Source organism: Bison bison, unplaced genomic scaffold (assembly GCF_000754665.1).
Source record: "Bison bison bison isolate TAMUID 2011002044 unplaced genomic scaffold, Bison_UMD1.0 scf7180017852686, whole genome shotgun sequence".
Classification (NCBI taxonomy): Eukaryota; Metazoa; Chordata; class Mammalia; order Artiodactyla; family Bovidae; genus Bison; species Bison bison.
Window position 1 is genome coordinate 79,578 of NW_011483259.1, and position 11,936 is coordinate 91,513.

At 38.5% G+C, this 11,936-nt stretch overlaps 1 protein-coding gene across 5 annotated transcripts in view; it reads right to left on the bottom strand.

Moving 5' to 3' along the window:
* Positions 1-11,936, bottom strand: part of FRZB (frizzled-related protein) — a 35,525-nt gene that overhangs the window by 17,731 nt on the left and 5,858 nt on the right. For all 5 annotated transcript variants that reach the window (XM_010852931.1, XM_010852935.1, XM_010852947.1 and 2 more), the window contains one exon: positions 8,490-8,537. In XM_010852931.1, the coding sequence (XP_010851233.1) occupies positions 8,490-8,537 (48 nt within the window). The remainder of the gene's footprint in view (positions 1-8,489; positions 8,538-11,936) is intronic.

Below are 11,936 nucleotides of genomic sequence, written 5' to 3' on the forward strand. Positions count from 1 at the left end.
AAGCTGAAGAACAAACATTAATCCATGGTAATCAAAATCAGACCTGTGCTCAACTCATGGTGGGGTGGGTGACTGAGTTGGCACAAGGGAATTCTCAAGGGAGATGGAAATGTTCTTTATCTTGATCTCGGTGATAGAGACACAGGTATATATATTTGTGAAAGTTCAATATGCCATACACTTAAGAATTCTGCATTTTACTGTAAGTAAATTAACATATGAATTCCTTTCATTTTTCCATAAATTAAAGTGTGTCATGACTTAGCAGCTGTTCATTACGTGTTTAATATTTATTTCCTAAACATACACATTAGGCAAAGAATATCATATTAGATTTTATTCTGGATTAGAGCTGTATATGGAAAATGCAATTAAGTCAATTGGTGAACTCAGGTAATATAATAAAGCTTTAAAAAGCAAAACTAACATTTGCTCAATTTAGCTGAAAAAACAAACCTCAAATATTGCAATAAAGGTCTCAATTCATAGTAATTTGCACTTTGTAAAAGGGAATTGCTTAAGATTGAGGGAACTAACGTTATATTAAAAAGAAAAGGAAATTTAGTTTTATTTCTTTAGTATTTCTATCTTTGGAAAATTTTAAATAAACTGCCTTTCAGAAGGTTTCTGGATCCAAGAGTCATTCGGGATACACAAAATGTAGAGAACCAATGCAACATGCCTGTTTTCTCTTGTGAGATCTGAAATGCTAGTTTTACGCTGTACAGGTACTCTAAAGTAGTCAATTAAGAAGGAATTCCCTAGTGGTCCAGTGGTTAGGACATCAAGTTTTCACTACTGAAGCCCAGGTTCAATCTCTGGTCAGGGAACTAAGATCCCTGCAAGTCATACGGCATGGCCCTAAACAACAAAGGTCAATTAAGAGAAAAGCAAAGTAGGTCTTACAGGACACCATGCATCTACCCGATGCCAGCCACACAGAAAAGAGGTGGGAGAAAAGTGCAATCAGCTGTTCACTCCTTCACTCCCTCCCGGTTCGTGGCATTGAGTATGCCAGTACAAGGGTGGTCATCACATTTGTGATGAATGGTTGGGGCGGATGGACTAAAGAGTTTATTGGTAGATGGATGATGAAGTTTAAGTGTTGAGGATCTGGGAAAACAATGGTGCCACATATTAAAACAAAAGTTGCAAGGGGTAAAATTTTAATGAAAAGAAAATTATTGAATACATACCCTTTGAAGTACAAACAGATTGCCCAGGTAGAAATGTTTACTGGAGGTGAAACATGTAGCATCCAGCCTATGTCGCTGGATGACTTCCAAGAGGAAGACCTCATTGTAAGGAGGAGCAGAGGCCAAGCCTAGAACCTTGGGGAACGCCCACAGCTAGGGGACAGGAAGAGAAGAACTAGGACAATTCGGGTAATAGCCCAGGGAGAAGGATTCTTAGGAATGAGTATTCATCCAAAGTGTCCAATACTGAAAACAGTGAAAAAAGCATATATTTGTAAGTAAGTAAATAAGCGTTATTTGCTCAGTCATGCCCGACTCTTTGCGACCCGACTCTTTGCGACCCATGGGCTACAGCCTATCAGGCTCCTCTCTCCATGAGATTTTCCAGGCAAGGATACTGGAGTGGGTTGCCATTGCCTTCTCCAGGGGATCTTCCCAACCCAGGGATCGAACCCGGGTCTCCTGCACTGCAGGCAGATTCTTTACTGACTGAGCTACAGGTAAGCTACTATGTAATTACAAAATACTATTTTTATCTATCCTAATTTTATTTTCAAATAAAGGGTCGAAGTTACCACAAATTAATTCAGACTTTATAGTGAACAAACATTGCACCAAAGGAAAAAAAAATTGGAATCCTTCCCCAGGTTAGTAGGAAATAAATTGAAAAATACCCTGATGCTGGGAAAGACTGAGGGTAGGAGGAGAAGTGGGCAACAGAGGATGAGATGGTTAGATGGCATCACTGACTCAATAAACATGGGTTTGAGCAAACTCAGGGAGATAGTGAAGGACAGGGAAGTCTGGCATGCTGCAGTCCATGGGGTCACAAAGAGTCAGACACTTAGAAACTGAACAAAAACAAATTTGGAGAAGGAAAGAGAGAGAATGGGTCCATACTCCCCAAGCTAGGCATTGGTTAGCTCAGTAGGAGGAGGTTGGCTGTTGCAGGGCAGAGGGTGGGAGGTCAGGGCGGGGTGATGGCCAGGGCAGCCCTAGCAGGTCCAGGAAGTCAGGTATCGCTAGTTACTCAGCTCCTTAGAAGCACCTCTAAGGTGCTTCTGAAGCACCTTTGAAAAACGACCAGAAAGGCGTTAGCTAAAACTGCAAGAGTATCCAACTCGTGTGTGTGTGTGTGTATGTGTGTGTGTGTGTGGTGTATGTGTGTATGTGTGTGTGTGTGTTAGTCGCTCGGTGGTGTCCAACTCTTCGCAACCCCATGCACTGTAGCCCGCCAGGCTCCTCTGTCCACGGAAGTCCCCAGGCAAGAATACTGGAGTGAGTTTTCATTCCCTTCTCCAGAGGATCTTCCCAACCCAGGGATCGAATCTAGGTCTCCTGCATTGCAGGCAGATTCTATACTGTCTGAGCCACTAGGAAAGCCCAGCAGATATTACTCATGTTTCCCTAATTTGAAAATATACCAGAAATAAATATCAGAACTCAGCAATCAAAATTATCTGATTTTATATTTAAACACAGACCCAGAATAACAGGTTAAGTAATTTGGTCATGCTCATACACTTAATTAGTGTCAAAATTTACTAATTATCATCACCTCATTGGGAAAATGTAGTTTTCAAATACAAAAGTCCATAAATTGGTCACCATCACCAAGTGGAAAACTGGGGCAAATGAGGGGGATTCTTTTTCAGAACGGTTTTAATAAACAATTTATCTTTTCACTGCACCATTTGAATACCTGCCTTAATTTTCTGGGTTGATTTGACCAGACCAAGTGACTCAGCAGAATAGAACTAAAATTGTTTTTCTCCATATTCCATGTTATGAAAACTAGAGAGAATGCACCCCTTATTATGATAGTGGATTTACAAGAGCAAAATACACTCATAAACTGGAAGCTGCTCAGACAGTCATTATCTCCAAAAAAAGAAGACTGCTAGGCTTTGAGGCAAAGGATAAATTAACTGGAGTGAAAGAATTTCTTTTCCAAATTCCAGACGTAAGCAGCTTGACACTTTTGAAAGAGGGGTTATGAGGGTTACAGTGTTTGTGTGTCTTCCTCATGTCTTTTATGATAATCAACTTCAGCTGTTATATGACTCCAAAGTATGACATTTTGAGTGTGAACAGATTTTATTTTCTTCCTGGAACATGTGACTCTGTCAGTGTGTTTCTCCACAAGCAAGTGAGCTTGGTTTTGCCTGTCTCTTTGTTTTTATCACTCCTATTAACCAGGGAACAGGAAAACATTCCTCTTTTATAAAGAGGAACATAAACACTGAACACAGGAACAACATATTCACTCTCGCTTTTACACATTGAACTGTATTTGTATTTAATTCATAGTGTCATTAATGTCTTCTCTCTTTCACACAGTGAAGTGCTATACTATTCTAACCATAAGTTCTAGACAAATTGATAGAACATGCACGTACTTGGCCTGAAATTTTGACTCACTGAGTGCTCTATGTACAACACAAATGAGCTTTTCAGTTTGTTTCGAGCAATCGTAACAGGAGTAATCCTCAAAATAGCACCACTGTCGGACACCAGGGATTTCCAGCTGATTTTACGACACTATAAACACTCTCAGTTGCATTCAAAAGCAACATAATTCTAAATAAAGCATTTTAATTCACTTTTGTTTTTAAAAGCTAACTGTTTGAGGTACCTTTGATGCACACTGCCTTATGTCAAATACTTGTCACTCTGATAAGATACAGTGGAAATCAACAGTGAAACTGCTCCAGTCTAATGAAAATTGATGCTTCAAACTTATTTACAACTTAATAAAGATTCCACTTCCATATATGACAACTTACAGACCAAATCAGTACAAATTACTATTTCAAGAAAGTAAAAAAGAACTAGTTGTAGTTACAATGCTTTTGCAGAAACAAACACAACATTAGTCATACTTGTTTTAAAAAAAAAAAGGAGAAGGAAAAAACCTAGAAATGATGCAAATTTCCAGGACCCTTAGAATGAATAAATGAAGAGTGGCATATTTGTATGATAGAATACTATACAGTAATTAAAAACTTCTGCTATAGACAGCATAATGAGTATTATGAGGAAGGCACACACACAGACACACTTCTATATGTATATAATGATGCCTCTCATCAAAGTTGAAATCAGACAAAATTATTCTTGCTGCTAGAACTTCTGCCAGAGGTTACCTCTGGGAAGAAAGGTGGGATCAGTGACTTGGAGGTGGCACAAGGAAGTGCTTCTGGTGATGGGACCCATCTCGATCTGTGCAGTGGCCACATAAGAGTGTTTACTTTGTGAAAACGCACCGGGCTGCATGCTTAGGATTTGTTCCTCTTCCGCACATATGCTATACTCCATTTAAGGGTTTATTTTATGGAAAGATGGAGCAAGTAGACTCCATCCCATCTCTTCCACTGAACGCAGTTATAAAACAGAATTTGAGAAGTAGCTCCTCAAGGACTCTGAAAAGTAAACAGGAGTAGAAAGTTTGAGAAAGAAGCCCAGCACCATCAAACCGATGGTGCATTTGCCATTCTTTCCACTTCTAGTACCTTCCCGCCTGGTTTCAACACAGCCTGGAAGTAGATATCATGCAGACAGTCCTCTAGAAAAAGCCCTCCGGTTCTAACTCAGGAAGTGGGAAGGGGTCTCCTAACACTCCAGTGCTTCCATCCCATCTGTGAAGCAATCCTGGGTCAGTGGTGGCAGCAGCAGCTGCTGCAAGGGAGGTCCTCAGATGCCCAGAACGCTGCCGGAGGAGAGCCCTCCTTTCCAACTGGGGCGAGCCCCAGTGCTCTGTCCTCACGGGGCCCCCGATACGCAAGAAGTCACAGGAAGTACATCACAGAGTGGGATACACAAAGCCCCAGCCTTCTGGCCAAAGATCCAAAAGGGGGAGCCCCCCAAAATTGAAGAGTACTGAGACAATTATGGAGAGGGAGGAGCTTGGGAAATGATCCCATGGAAATATTTATGAACTGCTGGGCTCACTTCTGGGTATGCTGACTCTGACACTAAAAAGTATACAATGGACTTTGAAAACTGATCTATGGTACAAATCACTGCCCTGATTTCACACTGGCCACTGAATAGTCCGCACACATGGGATAGGCCTGAAAGGCACCACAAATGCCTTTGGAAACCAGTCTTCAGAAGACTAGTCAGAATTTGCAGCCTAAATCAAGTTAGGTTGACTGCTGCCAGAACAAAAAAAATAGCATCATTCTCCATATGATCTTAAAGACCCAAAGTCTTAGGACATAATATTCAAAATGTCCAGGATATAAGAAAAAACTATTCTGCATATGAAGAACCAGGAAAATCTCAGTTTGTATGGGGAAAAAAAATCAGATGACACAAATGTTGAAATTATCCAACAATGACTTTAGGCAGTTTTCTAAAAATTCTCCAAAAAGTAAATGGTGAATACCCTTGCAATGAAGCAGATGATAGAAAGACTCAAAGAAACTCAAGATATCATAAAGAATCAAGAGAAAAGTCTTAATTTAAAAAATTATAATAACTGACAATTTAAAATACACTGGATGAGTTCAGCAACAAAATGGAGATAACAAGGAAGAAGTCAATAAACCTGAAGGAATACAAACAGAAATTATCCAACCTAAAGAATAGAGGAAGACTGGAGGAAAATGAACAGAACCTCTGGGACCTATGGGAAATACCAAAAGATCTAAAATTCATATAACCATATACTCACAAGTAAAGAGAATGTGTTATAAAAGTAAATACTTGAAAAAAATAACTGCTGGAAGTTTCCCAAATTTGAGAAAAGGTATAAACTTACAGATACAAGAAGTTAGGTTAACCCTGAATAGTATAAACCCAAAGAAATCAACGTCTAAATATACTGTAATCAAACTGTTGAAAACTAAAGACAAAGAAAAAATTATTGAAAGCAGCCAGAAATCTGATGCATTACTTACAGGAGAACAATGATTTCAATGACAACCAATTTCCCATGAGAAACAGTGAGGACAGAAATAATTGAAATAGTATAAATGAATTCTATATCCAGTGAAAATATCCTTCAGGAATGCATATGAGATAAAGACATTTTTATATGAAAGAAAACTGATAGAACTGGCTGCCAGCAGAACTGCTCTAAGTATAAAGGAAGTTCTTCAGACATAAGGAAAATGATACCAGAACGAAGCCTAGGACATCAGGAAAGAAGGTGGAACAATAGAAATTATAAACATCTGTATAAATACAGTAGGCCATTTTTCTCCTCTTGAGCTATTTAGACATATTTATGTTTGAAACAGACATTAATGGTTGTAAGAGAAAGCATAGCATTGTCCTATGGAAAGATATATATCACACAGACACATACGTGGATGTGTTTGTGTGTGTGTATACACTCACACTCACAAGGGTGAGAGAGAAAGATGGAGAGATGCATTCCAATAACCCAAGAGAAAGCTAGGAAATAGGAAACAGGAATGAAAAAGAGAGGGAGCGAACATAAAACAAATAAAATAAAGGCACTAAACGCAAACATATTAGTAATTACAGCAGATGTAAATAATCTAAACATACTAATCAAAAGGCAAAGATTGACAGAATGGATAGAAAACCAACACCAACCTAAAAACCAATTACATTACGTCTAGAGGAAATTTATTTAAAACAGAATGATACAGATATGTTAGAAGAAAAAGAATAGAAAAAGATATACCTTGCAAACATTGACCAAAAGAAAAGTGGAGTGGCTATATTAACACAAAACAAAATAGACTTAGAAAAGAGAAAAATTACCAAAGATAAAGAGGAACAGTACATCATTGGGTCAATTCACCAATAAGACATAAAAATAGTAAATGTATACACACAAAATAGTATCACATTTGACTTCATGGAACAAAACTGACAGACTGAAAAGAGAAATAGAAAAATTTACAATATTTGGAAACGTAAACACTTCTCTTACAGTGATCAACAGACGTAGTAGACAAAAAACTAACAAGAATCAAATAATCTACTTGACATTTAAAGAACATTCCATCCAACAATTGCAGAATACATACTTCCCAAGTACTCATGAAGCATTCACCAAGATAGAGCATATACTGGGCCATATGATAAACCCTAACAAATTAAACAACTAAAATCATACAAATTATATTCTTTGACTATAATGGAATTTAGAATACAAATTAACAACATAAGAACAGAAAAAACTCCAAACAGCACCAGATTTAACAATACAATCCTAAATAATGCATGAGTCACAGAGGTAGTCTAAATGGAAATTATAAAACATTTTGAACTGAAGAAAAACCAAAATAAAACCTTTCAAAATTTGTGAAATGCAGCTAGAGCCATTCTTAGATGCAGAGCAACTGGAACGCTTAAGTGTTGCTAGTGCAACAGTGAACAGTCATTTTGGAAACAGTTTGGCAGTTCTTTTATAAAGTTCAACATACCCTTACCATTTAACCCAATAATCCTATTCATAGATATTTACCCTAAAGAAATGAAAACTTATATTTACACAAAAACCTATATACAAATGTTTATAATAGCTCTATCTATGATTGCCAAAAGCTAGAAACAACCCAAATATCCTTTAAGACATAAATGGACAAGCAAATGGTAATATATCCAAGGAATAAAACGTTTAGCAGCAAAATGGAATGGACTACTGATACATGCAAAAACTTAGATAAATCTAAAAGATATTTTGCTGTGTGAAAGAGGCCAATGTCCAAAAGTTACATACTCTATCATTCCATGCACACTACAATCTCAAAAAAACCCCAAAAGCATAGCAATGAAAAACAGATTAGTGATTGCCAGAGGTTAAGGGTGGGAGAAGCTTGTAATCATAAAGGAATAGGATGAGCTGAATTGAGTTTTTTGTTTTGTTTTTGTTTTTGTTTTGAAGTTATGGAACTGTTCTGTATCCTGATTGTGCTGGTGGTTACACAAATTTAAATATGTGTTAAAATTCAAAGAACTGTATACCGAAAAAAAAGATCAAATTTTATCATTAATTTAAAAAATAAAATTAACACAAACAAAGGAACGTTTTTATAAGTTTACATTTAATATGTGGGGCACTATACAGTCCATGGAATTCTCCAGGCCAGAATACTGGAGTGAGTATCCTTTCCCTTCTCCAGCAGATCTTCCCAATCCAGGAATAGAACCAGGGTCTCTTACATCGCAGATGGATTCTTTACCAACTGAGCTAATAGGGAAGCCCATGCAGGGCACAAACGTCCCCAAATGAGGTTTAAATATCTAGGTAACATCAAGACTAGTCTGCTGACCACAAGCGAAAACCAGATATCTTTCTGGTATACTCACCACTGCTTGCTCCTCTACAGTTTCCATTACTGGAATCCATAGGAAAATCTGAAAGGAGATGATAGAGTACAGTAAGAGTCATACCATTCATTATTATTTCAAGAATTCTCATACTAAAATCTAATTCAGTCACAAGCTGATTTGGATAACAACCCAGGTGTCTCAAAGAAATGGATTCCTATTCGCGTCGTGAGGTTGACACTATCTTTTGTAGGTCAAATAAGGACAAGATGCATTCTTTCATGTGATCGAAAGCTGATATACTCTTGAATCCTTGTCAACTGTGGATACATTTCTGGATTTAATAAACAAAGTTTTTGAGTTTCATGAAAATTTCCAACAATTAAGCATATACTAGGTACTCACCCAACACTTTTCGTGATGGCTACAATAACTAAATACACCTTTTCAATAATAGATGTATCACACTTTACTGGCATATATTTTAATTCTTAGTGCTTAAGGAAAATGTGCAGAAAGTGTTCCTGTGCTCCTGGTTAAGCGCACACTAAACGGGTGTTTAGCAGAAAGGAAGTCTACCATCAAGGGACTACTCAAGCCAGTGCAATTAATAGACATAATAATAATTGGAAATTTGCCATTGACTCTTTTTAAGATCCCCAAATCCCAGAAAATGGTAACATGATTAATGGTAATGAAATGGTGATTATGTTAAGTTCTTCTTTGTTCTAGTTAAGAAAGCAGCCTCTAATGAATAATACTGACTGCCCCAACAAAGCATTATGCTGTACATAATTATATGTTCTTACTGACACTTCAATTCAGTACACTTACACCAGCATTTTCCATTTGCATTAATACCTTGTGTTAAATGAGTTTAATGCCTCTGTTTATCCTAGTAGAAAATAATGTTCTTCCTCTGTCCTTTTTCTTCATAGGTCATATCATGAATAAATGAAACCAGAAGGTATAACACCAGTTTAAAACAATAACACTCAAAACTACAATTAATGGATTACTTTCCCAGACTTAGTAATCATCAGCTGGTATTTTAAAATGTATATCCTAGGGAGTTCCCTGGTGACCTAGTGGTTAGGATTCTGGGCTTTCATTCCTGTGGTCAGGGTTCAACCCCTGGTGGGAGAACTGATATCCTGCAAGCTGTGCAGCGTGGCCAAAAACGAAAAAGAAAAAATTAAGAAAAGGACATCCCTGGTGGTCCAGTGGTTGAGAGTCCGCCTGCCAATGCAGAGGACAAGGGTTCAATCTCTGGTCCAGAAAGATTCCACACGCTGTGGGGCAACTAAGCCTGTGCACCACAGCTACTGGAGTGGACATGCTCAAGAGTCCACGCGCTGCACCTACTGAGCTGGGGCGCCCAGAGCCCACGCTCCAAAATAAGAGAGACCACCGCAGTGAGAGGCCCACGCACGGCAACTAGAACGCAGCCTCCCTGGACACAACTAAAGAAAGCCCACACGCAGCAGCAGAGGCCTAGTTCAGCCAAAAATTAACAATAAATAAAAAATAAGGAAAAAGCTATATCCTAGGAAAATGTGCACATGATTTATACAAAGATGACCTCGCTGTGAATTAAAAAAGTATACTGACCCACATGTAAAGTAATTGTTTAATGTCAACAGGTTCAAATAAAACTGAAAAAATTCTTCTCTCGGAAAATGAAAACCCCTTTAAAGCAGCTGATCCTAGGAGTTTGGTTTTCTTCTTTCATTCTTATTCATAGGAAAATGTTTCTACATTTTTTTAAAGTGCTTAGACATCAGCTATTAGAATTAGAAGAGAGAAAGCCAAAGTTTTCTGATTCTAACTAATCCAAAAAAAGCCTGTTTTCAGAAAGTTAAACTTAGGAATTCTAACAAATTATCCTAAATTAAAATAGTAGGTATTACTAGCAGGTTTTAATGCCCCACGGATTTCAAGTAGGTGTCATAGAGGTTTCCAGAAGAAGAGTTCTAAGAAGGAGCTGGGGGAAAAAGAGAGGGTTTTCCAAATAGAAAATAGCACGTGCCAGAGTCTGGGGTGAGAAACCAAAGCACTCGTGGAGTGGAGGGACCTACAAGTCTTCCAATGGGGCTAATAGAGCGAAGTAGACAGAAAGGAAACTAGAGGGGTAAGAAGGCATGAAATCATGAAAGCTAGTGGCAGATACCAGAAAATTTTAAACAATAGATTTGTATTTCAGAATGATCACCTTATTGGAACATGGAGGGGCCATACTGGAGGTCAGCAAGCCCATTATCATTCTAGCTCCACAATCCGTGGAAGAAATGGTGAGGTCCAAACAAAGAAAGTAGCATTAGAGAAGAAGGGGAGGGAATTGTATTCAGAGTTGACCTAAAGCACCTGATACCGACTGAATGTGGGGCATAAAGAAAAGGTGGAAGCAAGGCTGCCTTCAGACCTGGAATATGGGTGGGTGTGCCCCTTAACAATATAGAAAATACTAGAAGAGAACAGACCTATGAAGGTAAGGAAATGAGGAGTTCACTCTGGGGACTGCAGAGACGGAGGAGCTCAGGGATAGACAGGAGCGTACAGAATGTGTGTTTTCTCCTGTCTCAGAAGTGCAGAGAAGTACTAATCTCTTATCCCTTGGAATTCATTGTCCAGAGTTGCCTTCCATTCTCTAAAGCCACATATAAATCAAAATACAATGAAAACAAAAGGGTTACTATAACTGAAATCTGATGGTCAAAGTGAAAGTCACTCAGTTGTGTCCACCTCTTTGCAACCCCATGGACTATACAGTCCATGGAATTCTCCAAGCCAAGATACTGGAGTGGGTAGCCTTTCCCTTTTCTAGGGGATCTTCCAAACCCAGGGATTGAACCCAGGTCTCCTGCATTGCAGGTGGATTCTTTACCAGCTGAGCTACATGGGAAGCCCAAGAATACTGGAGTGGGTAGCCTATCCCTTCTCCAGCGGATCTTCCCAACCCATGAATTGAACCAGGGTCTCCTGCTTCACGGGCAGATTCTTTACCAACTAAGCTATCAGGGAAGCCCTTCTGATGGTCAAAAGACACCGATTCTCTGTACAGTTAACATCACCTGTTTCTTCATAAGAGAGGAAGTATAACTTAGAACAGGTCCTGGTTTGAATCTTCTATTAATAGTTTTATGGACTTGAATCACTTAGCTTCTCTATATCCCTCAGCTTCCCTTTCTGCAGATAGGAGTAATAGTACCTACCATGTAGTTATTACGAGAATTAAAGAAATTAATATGCATCACATACTAAGCAGCACATGCCACATACTAAGTGTTGTTAGTTCTTATTCTCTGGCCAGTAATGATTCCTGGTCTGAGAATGATGTCTTCCCAATCACACTGCTGTTGACTGCTGTTGTCTTACCCTTTATCATTCACTTCATATAGCTATTTCTTTCGCTCTTCACAGTCTCTATGTTAATGCCACACGACTTGCTCAAGGTATAACTTTTTTTTTTTTTTTTTTTTCTGCCCC